Raw genomic sequence first — 24,402 nt, 5'->3', positions numbered from 1 at the left:
GTGCACGTTATACAAACAAGAAACCAGACAACCTGAAAGGGGTTGTGGTGTGCCGATAGTGCTCAGGGGTTGGGGATTGTGGAGGGATATTGCTGGAGTGTGATTTACGGGAATTTAATCCCTTTCTCCCAGCCCACCCCGAGACACGCGCCCGTACCTGGGTGAGCCACGCGTCTCCAGATGAGTGGCTGGGCGGAACGTTGAGACGTTGGCCTCCTGGCTCTGCTGCATGCCGAAGGGACTCTTCTCCTCGGGATTCCTCCGGGGGTTCTTCTACGCCTCTACGCCTCGTTCCTCCGCATCTCCATACTCTCATTCTCCTTCTGTACGTGGAGACGCCTCCATCTCTTCTCTTCCGGACTTTGGAGCCTCTGACCCCGTGACGTTGTAGAGGGCGGGGTTTTCTGCAAACTCTGCCCAATTAAAGAAACAGGGTCCAGCTTCTTCTTGTGTTCTGAAGTGTCTCGATTCCGCCGGGTTCCAGGTTTCAGGTTGCTGTAGATAAAGAGGTGAGACGTATACAGTTCCAGAAAAGGATTCACAGTTCTCCAGGGTCTGGGACTGTTCGTCCCTGTGACATGCCCCCGCCTAAACCCCAACTTAAATTGTTAAGTCAACACAATTTTTTTTTTTTTTTTTTAAATAATTTGTATTGTAGTCATACCTGTACAGGCCAATACACACATATAAGTAGCATCATAAGTTTTAGCAGACATATAATACATCTCGTCAATCAGTACACAGCCGTCCGGCCCACAACCCGGGGGTTGGGCGGCGTTGAAGCCTCTGCTCATCCATGCCTGACGTTCAGTACAGAGGAGTGGTTAGTGTCCGGATTAAGTGTATGACTACTTTTATGGCCCTACTAAACTACGCGCTAATCCCCAACTCCCCTTCCCTGCGCCAACCCAAAAACTCCCCCCCCCCCCCCATCCCATCCCGCACACCACCACCCGCCTAAGGCCACGCTGTTACCATCCCTGGGTTGCTGGCTTCAGTCTCCCTACATTCCTGCTGCTCCTAGGGCCTCAACTCGCCTCCTCCGTCCCCTCTACCCCGGGAGTCTCCTCCTCTGTGTCAGCTTCGCTATCCCTGAGTGCCTGCACCATTACTTCCCATGCGGTCGCAGTGTCAGCTGCTGTCTGGCTAGGGGTCCTGCGCGCAAGTTGGTATCTATGTGTGCTGTCAGCCGTTGCCCATTTTAGAAACTCCTGCCGCCATCTCCGTGGAGTAGGCCCCATCCTCGCCTTCCAGTTCTTGGTGATCTCCCTCTTAGCCACCATCAGTCCCATGTTTAAACTTACTCATGAGCTTATTTTTGGGGGTATGGGGAAACCAGTGCAAAAGACATTCCGCCGGTCCGTACTCTATAGATCTTTCCGTCACCTCATTCAGCACCTCCCCTACTTCCTGCCAATAATCCCGTAGGGCCGGGCATGCCCACAGCATGTGCACTAACTCAGTCCCCTCCTCCGGGCACCGGGGGCAGGCTGCCGTATCATCGCCAAAATACCGCCTGATTCTACCTGGGGTCATGTACGCCCTATGCAACACATAGTAGTGGATCAGCTGGAACCTGGCGTTTCTCGTGCTGTTGCGAGCCCTACGGACAAGTTGTGCCCACGTCGTGTCCGGTATGTCCCTATTCAGATCCGCCTCCCATTTGGTTTTTAGGGATGTGAGAGGAGGGATATTCTCCCTAATCATCCGATCATATAGGCACGTAACCGCCTTAATCGTGCCCGCCGCCATCATGGTGTACTGGCACGGCGCTGCCGTCCCGGGTTCCTCAAGTCCCGTGCCCCAGTGGGCGTGCATCGCCCTGGTTACTGCTGCATGCAGCAGAAATCCCCCTCTCGGGATACCGAAGCGTTCTATCAACTCCTGGAACGGGAGCAGTGCGCCATTTTCAAAGAGGTCCCCAACTACCTGTATCCCCGCTTCCTCCCACTCCTGTAGTTACGACCAGTCGCCGCCATGCGGTAAGGCCGTTAGCATGCCCAGTGGTATCTCAGGCGCGTATGGGCGCTGGGTACCCGCTCTCTTCTGGGTCCGGTTCCAGCATTGACGGTACGTGCGCTGCTCCAGCGACAAATCCCGACTGTCCAGCCATTGTTGGAGGGCTATATACGCCTGGACGTGTCTGGGCGTCCCCCGCGAGCTTTCGTCCTCTGGGCCCCGAAATACCCTCGCTACCTCCTGCGTGAAGACTTGCAGTTGGGCTGCTAGGTAATAGAGCTCAAAGTCTGGCACTGCCAAACCCCCCTCATCTTTCGGGCGAGAGAGCTTGGCCAGCGCTACTCTGCACCGTCCCGCTCCCCAAATGAACGTTGTGATTTGAGATTTAAGGAGCTTAAAGAAGGAGCCAGGTATCCAGATTGGGAGCGTCCGGAAATAATACAGTAATCTCGGTAGGGCAACCATCTTTAGTAGGGAAATCCGGCCCGCTACTGATAGTGGTAATGTGGACCAGAAGGACATACAGCCCTTCAGTCCACGTACGCATCGTCCCAGGTTGCCCTCAAGCAAGTCCTCCGGCTTATGGTAGATATGGACCCCCAGGTATTTCATGCAGGTAGGGTTCCAGGTCGCCTCCGACTGGTGTTGTGGCTGGGCAGTGCCCTCCAGTAGTGGGAACAAACTTGTCTTGGGCCAGTTAACCCGCAGGCCCGACATCTCTCCGAAGCTCTCCAGTGGAGCTTCCGCTCTCCGTAAGTCCTCACCCCCGTCGCAGAGGAACAGTAGTAAATCATCAGCATACAGCGAGATGAAATGCTGTCCGTCACGGGCCCGCACTCCGCGGGTGTGCCGCCCCGTTAGAGAGCAGCCCTGACGAGTGCCCCGCTCCACCGGGTATCGGAGGGACACCGCCGGTCCCACCCTTACCCTTGCAATCGCTTCTGCGTAAAGGACCTTCGTCCAGTGAATATAACCAGCACCCAGACCAAAGCACTCCATGACAGCATAGAGGTAGTCCCACTCGAGGCTGTCGAAGGCCTTTTCAATATCGACCGAGAGGACCAGTTCCGTCCCTGCCCCTTCGTCCAGCCCGTCCATGAGACGGATAAGCCTTCTGATATTGATCGTGGTGTTGCGTTTCGGTATAAAGCCGTTCTGGTCGTCGTGTACAAGCCCCGCCATGTGAGGCAGGAGCCTCGCCGCTAGTATGGAACTCAGGATTTTATAGTCTGCGGTGAGCATAGAGAGCGGTCTATAGGACGCAGGGTCACCACTCTCCCTGCCGGGCTTCAGCAGTGGGACCACTAATGCCTCCCTCATCGACTGCGGTAGCCGTCCCGTCGCCTTGGCCTCCTTATAGACAGTCAGGAGTCGCGGTGCCAGTATGTCCAGATATTTGTTATAGAACTCTATGGGGAGTCCGTCTATCCCCGGCGATTTGTTCCTCGCCATGCGCCGCACCGCCGATCGTATCTCCCCCACGTCAATGTCCGACCCCAAGTCCTTCGCTTGCTCAGCCTCTATCCGGTGTAGGGTTGCAGATATGGTGGTCCTAGACATAGAATTCCACACACAATTAATCCAAAATTACTCAGCTCAATTATTTTTCATATGAGAAATTAATTCCTAACGTGAAAAAACAAGAAACACAATGGCCCAAAAATACACAGGTGTCCAATACAAACACAAAAACAGGTTTGTTTTAACGTTTTAAAAGTAGAGGAGAAAACTCTACTATTTATTCATAATAAAAATCTCCTCATAGGGCAGTACACAAATATACAATATCTACAATTCGGAACAGAAGGGGTTACCGAGAGAGAATAAAGTGCATAGAGTGAGAAATTCTTGTGCTCGTGCAAAGGAAAGAAAGGACCAAGCGGTCAGGGGATATTGAGTAGTATGGTCATTGAAGAATCTGTTGGCTTTGATTCTAGACAGAGCCTGCCCTCAAAAGTTAGTCTGTAAAGGAATTGTAATTGTCTTTACAGCGATCACTTCGCTCAGATGGTTTTCGGTCTTCAGAAAGGGTGAGTGGGCAGGGGCATAGGAGATGCAGGCTCACTGTATGGAAAAGATGTCTGATTTCTCACTCTATGCACTTTATTCTCTCTCGGTAACCCCTTCTGTTCCGAATTGTAGATATTGTATATTTGTGTACTGCCCTATGAGGAGATTTTTATTATGAATAAATAGTAGAGTTTTCTCCTCTACTTTTAAAACGTTAAAACAAACCTGTTTTTGTGTTTGTATTGGACACCTGTGTATTTTTGGGCCATTGTGTTTCTTGTTTTTTCACGTTAGGAATTAATTTCTCATATGAAAAATAATTGAGCTGAGTAATTTTGGATTAATTGTGTGTGGAATTCTATGTCTAGGACCACCATATCTGCAACACTTGATACCCAGGTCCTAGGACTCTTCTCGGGTTACCCCATATATAATAACGATCTATCCGGTGTAGGGGCAGATCAGCCAGGAAGGGTTCCACCAGTCCCGTCCTGTCTCCCGGGGCACTCTTGTACAGGCCCTCGTAATATTTCTGGAAGCCGTTGACTATGCCCAGCTGAGTTTGTTGTATCACGCCCGTCATATCCCGCAGTTGGAGTACGGGAGCGCATCGTCTGGCGGGATTCGAGAGCCACGCTAGGAGGGTGCCCGCCTTATCGCCGTCAACATGGGAGCGCAGCACATAGCGCTTGTAGTCAAAGGCTCGGAGCCTCTCCACTTCAACGGCTACCGTCTCCCTGGCCAAACAGAGAGACTCCTGGAGTTCTGGGCGTCCGGGCCGCCTCCTCTCCGCCTCCCTCAGTCTAGCATCCGCCGTAGCCAAATCGCCCAGCAGTACCTTCCGCACGCCTACATAATCCCTGATACAGATACCCCTCACCGCTACCTTGAAGGCGTCCCACTCCGTCGCCCTTGAGGTCGCCGTCCCTTCATTCTCCGTGAAATACAAGGCCACTCCTTCCGCTAGGGCCTCCCCGAAAAGGGGGTCCTCCAGAGTCTCAGGCCGCAGTTTCCAGAGCGGAACCCTGGGCTTCTCCGCCACCCACGCCAGCCGGACCAGGAGCGGATTATGGTCTGAGATTGTTCTCGATAGGTACTCTGAGCCAGTGACGCATGGTAGCACCTCCCGGGAGCAAAGTATGGTGTCCAAACGGACATGCAAGTCATGGAGCCCGGAGAAAAATGAATAATCCCGGTCAGTCGGGTGTTGCCCTCTCCAGACGTCTACAAGTTCCCAGCTCTCCTGCCAGTCCCTCCTACCTCTAGAGAGCCTGTAAACCGGGGAGTCACGAAGGGGGGGGTGAGACCTGTCCAGCAAGGGGTCGGCAATGGAGTTAAAGTCACCCCCTAGCAGGACCGGGCCTGCAAGGGAGTGGGCCAGCGTCCCTGACAGTGTCGCGAGGAAAGCCAATTGGTCCGTGTTTGGGGCATAAATGCTAGCTAATACTATATCTCTGCCTTCAAGCTTCCCCTCCACCACCACATACCTCCCTTCCTGGTCAACCCATTGGCGTGTGAGTTGGAAAGGCGTGCCTGCCCTAACCCATATGAGCACCCCTCGCGCAAAGGCCGAATAGCTGGTGTGATAAACCTGTCCCCGCCATCTCCTCTGTAGCGCCTCCCCCTCCTGCCGTGTGAGATGCGTCTCCTGCAGCATTGCGATGTGTACTCCCCTCCGTACTAAATAGGCATGTATTTTGTGTCTGCGCTGCATAGTGTGTAGGCCCCGGACATTCCAGGTAATACAGGTCAATCCATTTACATTAGCCATTATCCCAGTAATCCGGTCGAAACACTCCCTCCAGGTCCAGCCCGTCGGCGGTGATGGTGCCCCCCCTGAAAAAACCAAAACTCCCCAACAGCCCTACCCATGGTACACCCAGGGTCAACAACTTCAAAAAAAGCAAACAATCCCCAACTGTGGAACCCCCCCCCCTCCCCCAGAACAGGCCCCAATATCGAAATACCAGTCCCCATCCAAACTCCCGTACCTGATGACCCAGGTCTCAACTACACAGCCGTAGCTGTGGGTGCCTTAAGGGCCTACGTAGCACGGCCTTGTCCAGAGGGAGGCCGCGTCGCCCATCTCCACACTCCCTCCCCAGTTCCTCATGGCCCCTCTGCCCTGAGCCCCGCCGTGTGCCCCGGCCCCCACTATGTGCAGAGGCAATGGTCCCCCCTCACAGCTCCCCAAACATTACCCACTCTGCATCGACAGTAGTTCATATATTGAGGATCTCGTCCGCCGTCTGCGGCGTCACCAGCGGCCCTTCCGTGCGGTGAATCCCCGATAGGTCCGACTCCGAGCCAGAGGCCGATACATGAGTGTCCGAGTCCGTGGCCCCCCTAGATCCGGGACCTTCTGCTCGACCGAGCTTCTCCACCTCCAGCAGCGCCGCCTGCCGTTCCGCTTCAGTCTGAGAGGCCGATGGGCCTAGCTTCCCTCGCCCTCGTTTCCATAGTCTCTTCGATTTCCGCAGCCGTTTGGGCGAGCGTTCCCGCTCTTTTTCTCGCTCTTCTCTCATCCTGGCGCCGTCAGTCCCGGCCTTGTATGTCTCCCACCAGTCCCAGGCTTCCGCTGAAGTCGCAAAGAAGATCGCCTTGTCGTCCACTACCACTCTCAGCCTGGTTGGGAAGAGCAAGGAGTAGGCAATCCCTTCATTCCGCAGTTCCCTCTTGATCGTGAGGAAGGAGGCTCGTTGTTTCTGCGTTTCGAAGGTGAAGTCCGGAAAAAGTGTGACTCTACTGTTCACTATCTGGAAAGGGCCATCCTCACGAGCCTTCCGCAGGAGCAGATCTCTGTCCTTGTGGTGTAGCAACTTGGCTATGATCGGTCTGGGTGGGAGCCCGGGCTTGGGCGGTCCTGAGGGGACCCTGTGGGCCCGCTCCAGAGTGAAGAATGGCGAAAGCCCTTCCGGCGCCACCACCGATTTCAGCCATTCCTTCATGTAGGCAATCATGTCCCCCGTCCCCGGCACACCTACGATCCGCACGTTGCTGCGTCGGCTTCTATTTTCCGCGTCCTCCGCTCGCCTTTCCAGGGTGCTTATGCGGTCCAGGGCCTCCGTCAGCTTACTCTCCATCGCCTTGTGAGCCGGCGCCATGACATCGAGCACCACTTCAGCCTCCTTGACCCTGTCTTTTAGTTTGTCGTGGTCCGCCCGGAGTAGGCCCAGCCCCGACGCCACCTGCGCTATGTTGTTGTGGAGCGCATCTCTGGTGGCCGTTATGGCGTCCAGTATCCGGTCCTGCAATCGCTGCAGGTCTGTCTGCTCAGCGGGGCCCCCTTCCACTACTTCCGACGTTGCCGCCTCCTCCACCTTGGCCCTCGGCTTCCCCATCGTGGCCGGCCTCGCCGCTCTCGCTTTCCTCGCCTGCCTGCTGTCCCCGGGCCTCGGCCACGTGGTCCGCCCCTGTGCGCTACGGGGTCTCGCTGCTCGACCACTGTGCCCCAGAGTAAGCGTCCGTCGTGCTGTTCGATCCCCGGGTGCTGTGGGGTATCGTTCACTCCCCCCTGGGGTGGCGTGGTAGGCTGGACGCCGCCAAAGTCCCTTCACTGTCCCTCGGGATCCTTCTTTATGCCCCCATATGCTGCACGGGCCACTGCTGTGGGGGCGAGGGGGGGAGGGGGGGCCCAGGATGCACAGCTCCGTGCACCGTCTCCCACGGACCCCCTCTCAGGGCGGCCCCCGCTCACCTGTTGGGTCGGCCGGTGCCTGGGGCTGGGTTGGAGCTCCGGTTCTCGTCCTCTCGGCAAGGAATCCGCCAGGAAGCCTCGCCCGTAGGAGCGGACCCGGGCGGCCGTCACCGCCCACTCCCGATATCGCCGCACACCGCAGCCGGGCTCTAAGGATCAATCCTCGCCGTGTGGGGTCCGTCGCTGCCGGCGATCGCGCCTCCCCTATGTACGCCGGCAGTGTGTTCCTCTGGCAGCCCGCCGCCTTTCAGGGCTCCGCCGTGGCAGCCATCTTGCTCGGCGCCGTTCTCCCCTCCGCTCCAGGGGCCGCCGCGATCGGCGGTCGTTCTCGGCTCTGCGATGCCGCCGGCAGCCCAGACCTCGTCCGAGTAGTCACCGCCGGACTCCCAATCGGCGCCGGGGCACACACGGGCTCTCCGGCCCTTCTGTCAGGATTCCTGTGGGGAAGAGGCGCGGAGCTCCGGGCTCACGCCGCCATTTCCCTCGGCGCTCAAGCCACGCCCCCCGTTCAGTCAACACAATGTTGAAATCTTACCGCATATAGATACCACTATGTCAATGTTCAACCTATTTGCTGAGTGCAGCTATTCTGCCCTACTGTGCATTTTGAGCAATAATGCTGGGTCACCTGCGTCATCACTTTCTTGGTGTCTCACACCTCTAAGGTAACTCATACCAAAGCTCAAGAAAGTAGCAGACTGCGGTTTGAGTGGTACCAGAGAGAGACCAGATGCAGAGGTAATGGGCGGCCAGTCGGCAACCCACAGGTCTGGCATTTACTCAGTAGGAGGTGCAAAGTATGCATTGGACGGCATTGCACAGATCGTGGGGAATTAAATCGGCTCCTCCCGGTGCAGAAGGTGACACCCCAGTGCCTCCAGGCGAGACCACAGGGCTTGCCCACTGGTGGGGAGGAGTACCCAGCCCGAAGATTCAGACAGCTGTCCGCCCTTGGGTCACACTGTTCCTCTTCCACCCTGTCGGGGGTCCACTTAAGCCATCACTCCCTCTGGAGTTGCAGGTCCTTCACAGCTCAGCATGGCTGCAGCAGCTCCTGGTTTGGCTCTCCACTCTCACAACAGGCCACCACTGGTCGGATAGGGCCGGGTCTCCCCACTCAGTCACAGCGGTTCCTGCAGCGCTCGACAGCCTGGGGGGGCAGCCACCTTGTCCTCGCTTATGTGTCCAGGCTGTCAGGCACTGTTACAGGTGCGTTTGGGGGCTCGGACAGCAGAATGTTGTAGGATTCCACTTACGGGCCTCAGTGAGCGTTTAGTGCTGCTGCTCGACTTTCTTGTTGGCTAAGCCCCCTCAATTTATTTTTTATAAGAAGCTCATGTTATCTGGAAACCAACAATATCCTGCATCCGTCAGGAAACTAACAATATCCTACATCAGTCACAGACCAGTTTCAGTTCAGGCACCAGCACTGAAACGGCCTTGCTTGCAGCACAGAAGTCGTAAAAACCATGTTAGATCAGGTTGGGACTGCAGCTCTGATCCTTTTGGATCTGATTGCGGTATTTGATACTTTTTCACAAAAGGAAATCTGAAACTCCGGATCCGCTCTCAAGTGATTAAATTAGTTCTTACTAAATAGAAGCTTTCAAGTCTGCGAGGAGACAACTCTGTCAAACACCTATTCTCTTAAATGTCGGGGTCCTCACTGAGCCAACACAGTTCAATTTGTATGTTATCGCATTGACAAAAATCATAAACAGCCATGATTTCGCCCCATAATCTTATGCTGATCACTTACAGATGTCATCTCCCACCTTACAGAAAAAACCCTGATCACCTCCCCTCCCCCCAATGCCTGCCTCGAACAGGTCATGGAGTAGATGGCGGCAAGCTGCCTTAAACTTAACGGGACAAAATCGAGATGTTGGTGATCCCTCTGGATGGTTGGAACTGAACTTGCCTGAATTCCTTGGTAACTATCCTATTTCAAAAGCAGCAGTCAAAAACCTTGGTTTCTTGCTTGATGATAAAATGACAATGGCAACTCGAACCAAAAACCTTTCAGCAACCTGCTTCAGCATATTAACAACCATGAGAAAACTGTTCAGATGGTTACCTGACCATTGGGTAGGATAGTAGTACAAGGTTTGGTCTTTTCCAGACTAGACTACGGGAGGTCCTTGTATTTGAGCAGCCCAAAGTCCTTGATAGAAAGACTTCAAGTAATCCAAAATGATGCAGCACGTATCCTACTAAAAATCCCAAAATGCCACTCTGTCATCACTGCCCTGGCAAACCTTCATTGGCTGCCAGTGCTTAAAAGAATACACTTTGCAGGCGTGTGGAATTTAATAACATATATACTTGTCCATGGGGCCGGTTACGTCATAAATCTCCTTGTCCTGTAACAAAATCCACTTGTCCATTTTGTGCCATATAATGCGCGAAAAAGTTCTGCAGCAATCTCATTCTATATGAATTCTGATAGAGATTATTTGATTATACCAGGGCTTTTACCATAGTAGGGTTGTTTTAATACTAGCAATTCCCTTAGGTTGCCACGTTTTATGCAGATCTTCATACGGGAACTGAAGGTAGTGGGTAAGCAATAGTCCGAGGGTTGGAATGCCCGTTGAGTCTGTGAAAACCCACTAACTTGAATGTTTTAAGGATTTTCACCAACTCCTCTCTAATCTTTTCCCATACTTGGAGAGGTTAGAAATTTACTGCTGGCAATGGTAGAAGTAAAACTTATTCCAGGGTTGGGAAAACAGTCGTTGAAGGAAAAGTGAACTTGGAAACACTCAGATTTTCACATGAGCAAATCTACACAGGCATATTTGCCCATGCTAAAATGCAGTTCACAATTATTTTCTAGGAGTACTATTTCTTGGCCTACTTCTGTAAATTCTTGTGAGTTCACAGAAACTGTAAATCTGCACTTAATGCAAGGATACATACCATGGGTGCCCTTTTGAGATTTTCTTTAATAATTGGGCCTCTAATTAGGCCTGGAGTTAACCATGACCTTTTGTGTTTATCAAAATTCTCTTGCGCTCTCTCTCTTGCTCGCTTGCTCTCCCCTTCACTGTGAGTGACCGTATTCTGCTCTTTCACAAGAAATACATTGGCACATAAAGTAGTTTTGTTCAGTGCAAGAAACTACTGTGGCAATGTGTGCTTTTTATGTTTAACTTTGTTTTACTGACAATTTTGCAAGTAGGAAACCACGTACACAATTGGTAACCCTGCACCCAGGTCACATTGCATCCTCCCTTTCGGCAGATGTTGCAATCAAAATAGTCTATGTGAAGGCATTCGAATGTCCATAGAGTGCGGCCGTGAGGTAAGTCCTTGTCATAGCGTAGTAAGAGGCTTGCCCCCCGACCCTGTCAGAAATGTAACAAACCCAATAACCGGTATGCTTGGGGCCTGTCTCAGCTCTGACCCGTATGGGGAATGCTAAACTGAAAGCCAGTCAGGTAGCCTCTCCCGTCCCACCTATCTCCGTGAGTCTGAGAAGTCGAAGATACTTCGGGCAAGTTACTTCATTCTGCTCCGTAGCCAACAGGGACACTAGAGGCCACCAAGTTGCTTTAAATCCCTCTTCGGAGTTAGTACCAGAAGCATAGAACCTCTGTATCCCTAAGATATACCACAGCTTGTGCAACCATCCTGTGGATGTCGGTCGAATCTGCGTCCATCAATGTGATAAGATGTGTCGCCCCCAAAGCCAGTCCCATTTTTTTCCCCGTATAGATTTTAAAGGATAAGTTAGCGGGTTAGCGGGTTAGGCAGCCCCAACACCACATAAGCTGGAAACCGCGGTATCTGTCTCAAACTTTCTATCAATATCCTCTAGAATCTTGGCCCAGTAACTTGTCCGTTCCTTACAGTCCCATAGCAGGTGTACTAGTGTTCCCTCATCCTCGCCACCACTTCGGACTGCGGTCCGGGTTCCCCTTATGTAAACGGGCTGGCGTCAAATACCAGTAGGTGGCTACCTTGACAACAGATTCCCTGCTGGCGGTGTTGCGTGCCATATGATTTTCCCTATAATATATGTCCCTTCATTTTTTCTCTGTAAGCTCCCCCCCCCAGTTCCTTCGCCCATCGTCCCCGGACTAAACTACCGGTTATCAAATAAGAGAGTCATAGGTGAGGGGAAGGACGTCAAACCTTGTCTGGTGGCCTCCCCATCCCATACTCGCAGTAATGAATTAGTTATGGGTGAGCCCCTGAGGTTTGGTGGTCTATCCGCCTTCTTCAAGAAGGGAACCTTCCAAAGGGAAAGTTTCGCCAGCGCCCTGTCCTGTAACAAGCACCTCTTTTCAGATTCCGATCGACTCCGCTCTACCAAGTATCTAAGATGTGCAGCTCTGAAATATTCGAAATACACATTCGGAATCCGCAGCCCTTCCTCCTCTGGTGGCCTATGGACAAGATCCCTGCATAGGCGAGGTCACGACCCAGCCCATACGAACTGCTTTATTGTCTGTTGTAACTTGTGAAGAGTCCCCGATGGGGGCCAGACCAGCAGCGTCTGGAATAAGTACAGAGCCTGTGGGAGAATAGACATCTTGGTCGCCGCACGCTTCCCCTCAGCGACAGTTGGTAATGTTTCCATTGCTGAAGGTCCCTGGTGATCTGAGTGAGTAATTTGAAGTAGTTTAGCGTGACCGTCTGTGCTATGGATGGGGCTAGATCCAGCCCCAGATATGGGACTGAATCGCAAACCTGTACCCCCCAAAGGTTGCTAATCTCTCACAGTAGTTTATTATTGGACCATAAAGTTCTGGATTGACAACAAGGACAGAGTCTCCTAAGGTAGACCGGCCTTCGTCCTTTGCTTGCACGAAAAGCAAATGTTAGAGCCTTGAATTCTATTCACTTTGCAATAGGTAGCCAGTGTAGTAGTCGTAGATATGGGGAGATATGGTGTCGTAGTGGGACACTGCAGACTAAACTGGCTGCAGCGTTTTGTACGGTCTGAAGTCTGCGGAGCAGGCCTAATGAAAGACCCATGTATAAGCTATTCGCGTAATCTAGATGGGAAGTTATCAACGCGTGGACCATGGTTTTACGGGTTGCGTTAGGCAGATAGTTAATACATTTCCTGATGATTTTAATTTTTCCAAAGCAGGCGGTAGCCACCGTTTGAACCTGCATGGCAAGGGACAGATGTTTGTCCCATCTGACGCCCAAATTCCTTACTGAGTCCTTGGGTATCGGAGCGATGCCTAGTTCCTCTGGCCACCACAATGTAGAAGAGAGGGGAGAGGGTTGGTTGAAGAATAAGATCTCGGGCTTATCTGCATTGAGTTTCTAGAAATTGTGGTCCATCCAGGCCGCAATATTCTTTAGACACTCTTTAGGTGGATCAAAAGTGGCGGGAGATACAGCTTTAAAGGTGAACAGAAGCTAAGTATCATCAACATACGATATAATTTTGATCCCGGATGTAGAGATCAATTCTGCCAACGGTGTTAAATAAACATTAAATAGCAGCGGGCTCAGGGCAGAGCCCTGTGGCACACCCCATTGAAGTGGTTTGACTGGAGAAATGAACGGATGGGTCCGGACCTGTTGTTTGCGGTCAGATAAAAAAGACAATATCCAGTTCAGCACTGTACCCTGCACACCAATGGTCTTAAGGCAATTCAAAAGGATGGGATGGGCGACTGTGTCAAATGCTGCAGACAAATCTAACAGCACTAACACCGCCTTAGAGCCTCCATCGACCGCCCAATGTATTGAGTCAGCCATTTCAATTAGGGCTGATTCCGTACTATAACTGGGATGAAAGTCGGATTGAGAATCATGAGGGAGGCCGTTATTCTCAATGAAACCGTTCAGTTGCTGATGCTGATAGACCAATTTCTCTAGGATCTTTGCAGGGGCGTGTAAAAGAGAAATAGGTCTATAATTGCAAAGGGATTCTGGATCTGCATTGTCTTTTTTTAGAATGGGCACAAGAAAGGCCCAGTCTAAGCGAGCAGTTCCAGATGGAATTTAAATGGGGATTAAGTAATTCAGCAAGGGCCTTATATTGTTTGGCTGGCCTAGGGTCACTTGGGAACCGGATTTAAACTTTTACAATTTGAGGAGTGAGTCTTCCTCCGGGATTTCAGCAAACTCTGAGAGCACGATGCTAGGGGCCAGCTTTGAGTAGTGGTCCTCAGAGGCCAGGGGTACTTCATGAGGCTCAGGGAAGGAAGCGTAGATCAATGCAATGTTGTCCTTAAAGAACTCAGAAAGTTTATTGCATAGAATCTGTGAGGGCGGGTGGGTGTGAGTAAGTGCCAGTGTGTCGGTGAAAGACTTAACAATTTTGAAAATCTCCCTAGAAGAGTTCTTAGCATTATCAATTCTGTAGTAGGGGATCTCTGTGTATAGTCATAATCTAGTGAATAGTCCCGCCCATGTGCGTGGACCCCGGCAATCAAAAATAATCTCTTAAGTTGTCAAAATAATGCAGAAACTGCAAAGACACTTAAGAGAGAATTTAAAGACAAATAATGCAGCCTATATCCACAGGCTACACTGTCCAGTACTTCAACTAGAAATTCCACCAAAAATCACCACACACAGCACAGCCTGCTAGTTTCTACCATAGAGAAACTTGCCTCCCCCAGTCAAAGACCCAGGAATGATAGAGAGGAAGGTAGGGACAGACAAGCCCCATAGGCTGCCATTATGTGGCTTAAATAGGATACTGTGCCTTTAAGAGAACTTTCCAGAACTTCTCCCAGTATCCCAGAATGCATAGCAGGTCCCTCTACTTTCAGTTCTTTTTTCCGGCTCCTGCTTACAGGACCCTGGCATTGAGCTCTCCCTTTTTCAAGGGTTTATTGAATTCGTTTTTGCACTTTTAACTTTTAAAAGTGTTGCAGTTACTGCTTGGTGTTCTCTTCTCACTTTTGTGCTGTTTTTTAGGCGTTTTGGGGCTCCGAAATGCCTGGCCTTTTTGTTAAGTGCCCAGCATGTGAGAGGAAGAAGGCCAAAAGCGACCCCCATGATGTCTGCATCGTGTGCCTTCCAGAAGATCATGGCCCTGAGGAGTGTGTTATCTGCCAGCAACTTTCTGCTAGGACCCTCAGGGACAGATTGAAGATCAGGCTGGCTGGCCTGGAGGATAGGCGTCAACGTGCTGCAGGTGGGTCTGGGCAGCCTGGGAGGGATCCCTCTGCCTCTGCTGAGGCCCCTGGGGGGCTCCCCGGGGGCAGGAAGTCCAGCCAACGATCCCATTCTCCGTCGGCGTCGATGGCATCGACGACGGCGTCGAGAGGGATGACGACGGCGTGCTCCCCTTCTCCCCGGGGCTCCGGGTCGAGACGGCGGGACGGTTCGACGGCGAAGGAGAAGCCGACGTCGAGGCCGCCGTCGACGTCATCGTCTTCGTCGACGTCGAGATCTTCCAACCGACGCCGACGGCACAGTGACGTGTATCGACGCTCGCCGTCGAAGCGGCGCCGACGCTCGCCGTCGAGGCGACACCGTCGGTCGTCGTCGAGGCGACACCGTCGGTCGTCGTCGAGGCGACACCGTCGATCGCCGTCGAGGCGACACCGCCGATCGACGTCGAGGGGCTCCTCGACGTCGGGAACATCAAGACGACGACGGCGCTCGTCGTCGAGGGCGGCCCGCCCGACGTCGAGAGGACGACGGAGGTCGACGTCGAGGAGTCGACGTTCGGCGCCGAGGAGGAGACGGTCGACGCCGAGAAGACGGCGCTCGACGCCGGAGTCCAGGAGACATCATTCGACGCCGGAGAAGCGTCGTTCTGCGTCCAGCAGACAGCGGTCAGCGTCGAGGAGCAGGTCACCCGCTCCAAAACGGCGGAAAAGGGACTCTAGTCCCAAGAGTCACGCTACTTCCAGCGGTGGTCGCAAGAGGAAGAGGTCGCCTGCGGATGGGGATGGCTCTCCGCACCCCTCGCCTAAAGGGACACCGGGCTCGGTGTACTCGGAGGTGTACACTCCGTCCCGGCCCAGGACTCCGACTCCTCCCCCCGTGCCTAAGGAGGACCCTCCGCCCAAACCACCACTGCCTTCGGGGGACCCTTCTCCACCTCCGGTCCCTCCGCATGGGCCCGCACCGCAGCCGAAGGTTCCTCCGCCGAGGTCCACTTCCCTGCCGTCCCTGCCTGCTCCTCCCAAGGGGACTCCGAAACCGAAACCCCGGGAGGAACCGAAGACACCTCGTGATGAGCCGAGGAAGACCCCTCCGCGCAAACCAAAGGAGCGCCCACGAGCTGGCAGGTCTCGCTCTCGCTCTGGGCGGAAGGAGAGATCGAGGCACAGATCATCCACGAGATCGAGGCACCGCCATAGGAGGCGCGAATCTCGCTCACACACGAGGTCCTCTGGGACCAGGGATTATTCACCTACCCTATCGGGGTCACCGGACACCAGAGTGTCCCCGATAGATGACCTGGTGGCCTTTCAGGACGTACTGTTGCGGGGCGCGGCGAAGCTCGGCATTTCCCTGACGGTGCCTACACCGAAGACATCGGTCATCTTCGAGACGCTACATCAGAAGCATCTGTCTCGTCCTCTCCTTCCCCTGGTGCCGGGCCTGGAAGAACCTGCTATGGCTCTGTTTCTCACCCCGGCTGTGACGAGGGCGGCTCCGTCGAGATTACTAAAGAAGTACCGGGCTCCCGACTCGGATCCGGCCTTTTTGAGGGCTGAGCCTCCGCCTGACTCCGTCATCGTCACGGCGGCCCGCAAGCAGCATGCCACCACCCCGACCTCCACGGTTCCCCCGGACAAGGAATCGAGATGGATGGACTCGGCAGGGAGGAAAGTTTGTGGTACTTCCGCGACCTCCATGAAAGCGGCGAGTGCCACGGCTTTGTTGGGTCGCTACGACCGCGCGCTCTGGGACTCCCTTGAGCGCTTTGCGGAGCATTTGCCCCGGGAGCAGCGTGAAGACTTCATGGAAGTCCTGAGTGAGGGGATGCTGGTGGCCAACCAGATAATCAGCGCGGCTGCGGACTCTTCCCTGTTGGCGGCTCACGGATTTTGCCACGGGATCAACCAACGGCGCCACGCATGGCTCCGGCTTACGTCCCTGAAACCGGACGCACAGCAGAGGGTGGCCAATCTGCCGTTTTCCGGTGAGACCCTCTTCGGGAAACATGCTGATGATGAAATGGCCCGCATGAAGGCGGAGGCCGAAACGCTGACGGCTGTGGGCCTGGAAAAGCCCAAAGAGACCAAGAAGCAGTACCGCCCCTTCCAACGGCGGTTCGGTGGACAGGGCCGAGGACGAGGACAGGCTTCAGGGCACTCGCAACAGCAGCAGCAGTTCCGGAAGCCGTTCCAGAAGCGGCAGAAGGGCAGGGGAGGCCAGCAGTCGGCTCCGGCGCCCAAGGGCCAGGCGGGGTCTAGGCCCTAGGAACTTACTTCCCCCGGATCCGTTACCCACTCCGGTAGGGGGAAGCATACAACTTTTTCTGGCAGAGTGGAGAAAAATTACTCAGGACAAGTGGGTGCTGAATATTGTTTGCAATGGATACAGTCTTCGGTTCACCAGCCCTCCTCCAGCTATTCCCCCGGTCACCTCGCAGTTTCAGCTGCGTGAGCTTCAGGCGGAAGCGGATATCCTGTTGAGGAAAAGGGCGATAGAAGACGTACCTCGGTCTCAGAGAGGAAGAGGTCTGTACTCCCGGTTCTTCCTGGTTCGCAAGAAGGACAAGAACGAGTTCAGGCCCATTCTGGATTTGCGACAGGCAAACAAATGGATTCGCAGAAAAAAGTTCTGCATGCTGTCGTTGCATCAGATTTACCCTCAGTTGCAACAGGGAGACTGGCTTTGCGCTATAGACCTACAGGATGCTTACTTCCATGTGCCCATTGCACACAAACACAGGAAGTTCCTGCGGTTCCAAGTCGGCACCAATCACTATCAATACACAGTACTCCCATTCGGACTGAAGTCTGCGCCGAGAACATTCTCGAAGTGCATGGCGGTGGTAGCAGCACACCTGAGGAAGAACAAGGTGTTCGTCTACCCGTACCTGGACGATTGGTTGATCAAGGCATCCTCCTTCTCGGAAGCGCGAGCACACTTCCAGAAGACGTGCGTTCTCTTGAACAAGTTGGGGCTGCACATCAACATGGCCAAGTCTGTCCCGACTCCGGTCCAATGCATACAGTACTTGGGAGCCTCCATCAATAAGCTGTCAGCAAGCGTGTCTTCTTCGGAGGAGCGACGATTATCACTCCTTCGGAAGGCTCAGGCTCTCATGACGTCTCCATCTACAACAGTGAGGACGGTGTCTTCTCTACTGGGATCGATGGCCTCTTGTATCTTCCTGACGCCACACGCACGGCTGCACATGAGACCATTGCAGGAGTGCTTGGAGGACCAGTGGGATCAGAGGAGAGGATCTTGGGACGACAAGATTCGACTGTCGCGGCATGCTGTTCAGTCTCTGAAGTGGTGGTGTTCGGCGGAGAATCTCCTCAAAGGGGTTCCCTTTCACAAGGACATACCCAGGCAGACTGTCGTGACGGATGCGTCTCTTCTGGGATGGGGAGCGCACTCCGGGACTCTACAGATTCAAGGCACGTGGTCACCGACGGAGGCCACGTATCACATCAATTTCCTGGAACTCAGGGCTGTTCACTTGGCGCTGAAGGCCTTTCTTCCGTCCTTCCAGACCAACTCTCTGCTTGTACAGACGGACAATACCACCACGATGTATTACCTCAACAAGCAGGGGGGCTCGAGATCGCGCACTCTGTCTCAGGAGGCGCAGACGATCTGGCACTGGCTCCTAGCCAGAGGACTGACGATAACGGCCACCCATCTACCAGGTGTGCAGAATGTTCAGGCAGACGCGCTGAGCAGGCTGCTTCAGGAAAACCACGAATGGGTCATAAACGACGAAGTACTAGGAGAAGTCTTCGCAAGGTGGGGAACTCCAGACGTAGATTTGTTCGCCACCGCCGAAAACAGCAAGTGCAGAGACTTCGCCTCCAGGTACTTCCAACAAGGGACGCTGGGGAATGCGTTATGGATCGACTGGACGAACAGCTTTCTGTACGCTTTTCCTCCCATTCCCCTGATTCCGGCGGTACTCATCAAGCTGGCCCGGTCCAGAGCTCGGATGATACTCATCGCCCCGGAGTGGCCCAGGCAGTGGTGGTTCACGGACCTACTTCACCGGTCTCTCCTTCCTCACATTCGGTTGCCGTGCAGGCCGGACCTTCTCACGAAGTTCGGGGGACGGATGTTACACCCCAACCTCTCGTCTTTGAGTTTGGCGGCATGGCTCCTGAGATAGTGCAATATGGCCATCTGAATCTGCCCGATGACTGCATGGACATACTGAAGGGGTCTAAGAGACCTTCCACTCGGACTTCATACGCTTACAAGTGGAAGAGGTTTTGTATCTGGTGCCAGTCTAAGAACCATGATCCTACGACCTGCAAGGAAGATGTCATCCTTCCTTACCTTTTGCATTTGGCGCAGTCTGGCCTTAATGTCCATTCCATTAAGGTTCATCTTGCTGCATTGACTGCCTACAGGAAATGCCCTTCACAGACTTCCTTTTTCCAGATCCCTGTGATCAAAGATTTTCTGGAAGGTTTGAAGAAAGTATTCCCTCCTGTCAGGCTTCCCTCGCCTTCATGGGAATTGAATGTGGTGCTGTCCAGATTGATGAAGGAGCCTTTTGAGCCTATTCATAAGGCTTCGTTGCAGCACCTGTCCTGGAAGGCGGCGTTCCTCGTGGCCATTACATCGGCCCGCAGGGTGAGTGAAATTCAGGCATTGTGTTGTAATGAACCTTATACTGTATTTCATGCTGCTAAGGTTGTTATGCGTACTCACCCTAAATTTCTTCCCAAGGTTATTTCTGATTTTCATGTCAACCAGACGATAACTTTGCCTACGTTTTTTCAAAACCCTTCATCCCCAGCGGAGAAGTCTCTTCATTCCCTGGATGTTAGGAGGGTGTTAAAATTTTATCTGGATAAAACCAAGGATATTCGTAGGTCTGACCAGTTGTTCATCAATTATGGGTCGGTCAGGACGGGTCTTGCGACCTCGAAGCAGTCCATCTCTAGGTGGATTGTGTCCTGCATTCTATTGTGTTACCAAAAGGCTAATAAGACCTTAGGAGGTAAGCCTAAGGCTCATTCCACCAGGGGCAAAGCTGCCACGACGGCTCTGCTCCGTAATGTGCCGATTGCGGAAATCTGCAAGGCAGCCACTTGGAAGTCGGTTCATACCTTTGCTAAGCATTACTGCCTGGACACTGACGCCAGGGCAGACGCTCAGGTTGGGCAGGCTTCGCTGCGGAATTTGTTCGCACAGTAGTGGCGTTATGTATTTATTCTCCACCGCCGCTTTGGTGTGGGGATGGGCTTGCCATTCTATTCACTAGATTATGACTATACACAGAGATCCCCTACTACAGAAGGAGTAGTTTCTGTCCTGTAACTCCAGTTCTGTAGTAGGGGTATCTCTGTTATAGTCATAAGCGCCCGCCCTCCTCCCCGGTGGAGATTTTCATCATGTAAAGAATGCGACCGGTCTGGCGTGCTTCGCCTTCAAAAAGAACTGAAAGTAGAGGGACCTGCTATGCATTCTGGGATACTGGGAGAAGTTCTGGAAAGTTCTCTTAAAGGCACAGTATCCTATTTAAGCCACATAATGGCAGCCTATGGGGCTTGTCTGTCCCTACCTTCCTCTCTATCATTCCTGGGTCTTTGACTGGGGGAGGCAAGTTTGTCTATGGTAGAAACTAGCAGGCTGTGCTGTGTGTGGTGATTTTTGGTGGAATTTCTAGTTGAAGTACTGGACAGTGTAGCCTGTGGATATAGGCTGCATTATTTGTCTTTAAATTCTCTCTTAAGTGTCTTTGCAGTTTCTGCATTATTTTGACAACTTAAGAGATTATTTTTGATTGCCGGGGTCCACGCACATGGGCGGGACTATTCACTAGATTATGACTATAACAGAGATACCCCTACTACAGAACTGGAGTTACAGGACAGAAACTACTCCTTCTGTCGGCTAGAAAATCTTTTATTTTCAATAAGGAGTCTGCGGTACTGTTTGAGAGACGAACAATAGCCTAGCTTACTTTCCGCAGAATAGGTAAGTCTCCAGCTACGTTCAAGTTTTTTACATTCTGACTTTTTTAGTCTAAGGTACAGTGAACTGGCAGCCAAAGGGTTTGTGCTCTAGGGGGTTGGGCCTACTTGTCCCAAGAACAAAACACACATAAAAACGTGTTGCTCCTGACCCCAAACAATATGTCCCGGGACTATAGAAATTCCACATCCGTCTTTGTTACTGTGCATGGCCCATAAGGCGATGCAAAAAGGGGTCTTAATTGACTCAACATTTTCTGACCCCATATAAGCCCACAAGAATGCTGCGATTTAACACCCAGAAACTGTTGGTAGCACCTAAGATAATGAGGACCAGGGGCGGAAAAAGATCCTTCGCTTTCCTTGCACGGAAACTCTAGAATGGACTCCCTATTAACCTAAGGCAAACCAAATTGGAACTAGCGTTTAGTAAACTGTTAAGAACGTTTCTTTTCAAACTCACTTCCCATCTGCTGGATACCTGAGGCCCTTCTTTGTAGCCATGCGCTTAAGAAATCCTCCTGAATAGAATAGAATAGAATGGAATACCAAAGTGACAATTCAGACTATTTCAGACGTCCAAAGCTATGAGAATGGATTGGACAGCAGGTATTAGTCCTTTTAAATCTTTATTTTACTAATAAACAACTGTTATGTGCTCATCTTTAATTTAGACAAACAGCACCACTCTTGGGAATACTGTCATAAGTACCGGTGTTAGCAATTATGTGCTGCTGCTGAGCACCGGAAACCACCCGCTCAAATAATCACTGTGCTAAACCGTCTCACATTGATTGATCTTAGAGTTCACTAACGCAGACATTCTTTGTTTAAAAATAAAACAAAAAATCTTACATGTTATATTGGTGATTACCCTGATGAGTACAGAAATTCTAAATTAATATGTATTCTTTCCTCAACCTAAAAACAAATTGCATGAAGTTTTTGTCCAAAATGTGCATTCATGTGGTCAAATGTTGCAAATGAATATTGAATAGAACGGTATTTAAACAATGTTGACTTCACTGGCGAAATTGTTTTGATTTTGTTTTCTCCGCTTATCTTGCTCTGGCAGATCCTAAACATGATGGTACTGCAGAAGGTATTGAGAACATGGCTGATGCAGTGACACACGCCCGCTTTGTCGGCACTGATCCAGCCAGTGATGAGGTCGTCTTGATGAAGATCCTGCAGGTGAGCTGTTTTAAGATGGTTATTGCAGATGATAAAAGTAATTACCAGAGTTACTGGTTACACTAAGACTGTAAGCGTTACTCTTAGACTGACACAGACTAAATGAAAAAGATATTGTCCACAGAAGTGAATTGTTTTGCATCATTATATAGTCCGTATGTGGGGCAATAAAGCGTTTGCCTACATTGGTAGCACATTACACTGTGTGGTTTGAGGGAGCTGTCTTTGTTTTGATCCCATGAGGTAAGTGTTTCAATGTTCTGCATGATGACCACCGAGGTGCGATTATCATGGTATGGTATTGTCGCGTTAAAATCTAGGACCCCGATCAATACTGTGACCTTATGCCCCTATATGGCTATAATCCATTTATACCCCTATAATGGCATAAACGATCAAGAGCGATATTTCAGAAACTCGTCTCTGGCCTAACACGATCAGAGCCACATTTCAGAATCTCTTCCTCTGCAGCTCATTAGAGCAGATGACACAGCAGAAGCCACTATCTAAGATTCCTAGATTACACTCCGAGTTCTTCAACAAGATAAAACTCAGCAACCTGGGAAAGCCCCGCTTGCTATGTTTTTATTGGTAATAGAACTCTAATGAGCACTGAGAGACGATCACTTCATAATGACCTCTTTATTGAGGTTTTATGTCCAAAAACTTGCGTCAAACAAGGCACCTTTCAGGTATAAATATTACCAACGTTTCCTTAAGCAAACGCTGCCTCAACGACATCGATGATAGCGATGGTGTGGTGAATACAGGAGCAGAACAGCTGTCCCTTACAGAGCCCAGCAAATGCAAGCTGCCCACGGACGCTGCCCCTCCTCCTCCTTGACGCCCTGAGAGAGATGCTGTCTTTTCTCTTGCCGAGAAAATCTAGCTCCGGCGTTTCCAGCCTACTCTTGCGAGTGCTGGGATATCGAGTCCTGGAAGGAGATACAAGACCTTCAACATTCTATTTCAGAGGTATGGTGTTGACTAAACCCTTAGAGAGAATTCTTGAAGCAAACCTTGGCAAAACCCACTTAACTAAAACTGCTACTTACTTACTCCCTGCCAAGTATTAGGCTTAGGTCAGGTGCACTGGGGTAGGCGTAGTTAGAAGCACCAGTTGAGTACGTTAGCCTAATGTATATATGAATGTATATATTTTATTCATTTTAACCATTGTATGGCTAAGAAACCATATCAATGCTTTTACAGTACTATTTCGCAAACCTCATTTTACTGTACGCACTTTTTATAATAACTAGTCTTGCAATTGTGGCAATTCATTTCTCTTGCATAAGAAGAAAGACTGTTCAATAAATAATACCTTTTATTAAAAACGCCTGTCTCTCTATTCTCTGCATCTTGGTGAAAGTAATCTGCACAACTGACTGAGTAAAATAACTGTCTATTGTTTCACACGACTCTAGAGATTGACTCTTATTCTAAGGAGCAAAGTTGTCATGTTTATGCGGTTGTTGGAAAACTGAATCCCTTCTTGTCTGTACCAGGGAAGCTGATTACTTCGTATTCAGTCAAGAAAGTTTCCAGTGACCTCTGAGCTAGTTGGTAACAAACGCAATTAAGTTTAGCATAGTCAGTAGAGACCTGGAAGACCGCACTTCTACGTCTATACTACTGTTTATGTTATTCCAATGCGCAGGGCCTATAGGGAAAATAGGAACTACACTACATGGTGCCCAACGTTTGGTAAGGCGATAAAACTAACGCAAGACGTTAGAGTAACTCAGTCGTGCATTTTTCACATAGACCCCTTTCTACCGTAAATACTCCAATAGACGTCTGGAGTGGGTGAAAGGTTAAAATCCGCCCGAACTTAGTAGGAAGAGATTCCTATGTAAAGCTCTGGTTTATTCAACGTTGAAGGATACAGTGTTCCAAAATATTGTGCACCTAATCTTTGTCTCCTTGGAGACCTGCTCTGCAAAACCTTCCTGACAATAAAATGTCAGACAATGAAAACGGAACCGCTGCAGCTCCAGTAAATGCGACTGAGCAGGGTCCCGGACGGTGTTAATGAACCGGGTGCGATAATCATCCCATTTAACATAAGAAAATCTATAACGTCAAAACTTATAGAAAATGGACTGACCACACAAGGTGGCACAGTCGTCTTCGTGATAGAGGCACACGAATATCGGCAGACAGAGGTATTCTATTCTTGGATAAAATTTCCAGCGGCAACCGCCGCAACACACGAGTTCCACTATTACAAAATAGGGGATCCACCGGAAGAGTACGCTCCTTTCGAGGAGACTGAAATCCCATTGAAATACCAAGCGCACCTACTCTGGTTTAAAGGCGCCCTAAAACACAATGATCATATTACCAGGCTCGGAGGCTCGGTCCACTAGGTAGACCAGGAGCAACGTGGCCGGTTCTAGCCAGCTACACACCACATCCGGACATTGCAAAAATTTCAAAAGAAGAGCTGCTAGTACAGCTAAAACA

The 24,402-nt window shown here is 51.4% G+C and overlaps 1 protein-coding gene across 6 annotated transcripts in view; it reads left to right on the top strand.

Annotated features, from left to right (window-relative positions):
* The window catches only part of GBF1 (golgi brefeldin A resistant guanine nucleotide exchange factor 1), a 2,509,897-nt gene that overhangs the window by 150,307 nt on the left and 2,335,188 nt on the right, over positions 1-24,402 (top strand). For all 6 annotated transcript variants that reach the window (XM_086922141.1, XM_086922138.1, XM_086922142.1 and 3 more), the window contains exon 5: positions 21,815-21,933. In XM_086922141.1, coding sequence (XP_086778267.1) covers positions 21,815-21,933 — 119 coding nt within the window. The remainder of the gene's footprint in view (positions 1-21,814; positions 21,934-24,402) is intronic.

Source organism: Lissotriton vulgaris, chromosome 5 (genome assembly GCF_964263255.1).
Source record: "Lissotriton vulgaris chromosome 5, aLisVul1.2, whole genome shotgun sequence".
NCBI classification, from domain to species: domain Eukaryota; kingdom Metazoa; phylum Chordata; class Amphibia; order Caudata; family Salamandridae; genus Lissotriton; species Lissotriton vulgaris.
This window is presented reverse-complemented; position numbering and strand designations above follow the sequence as displayed.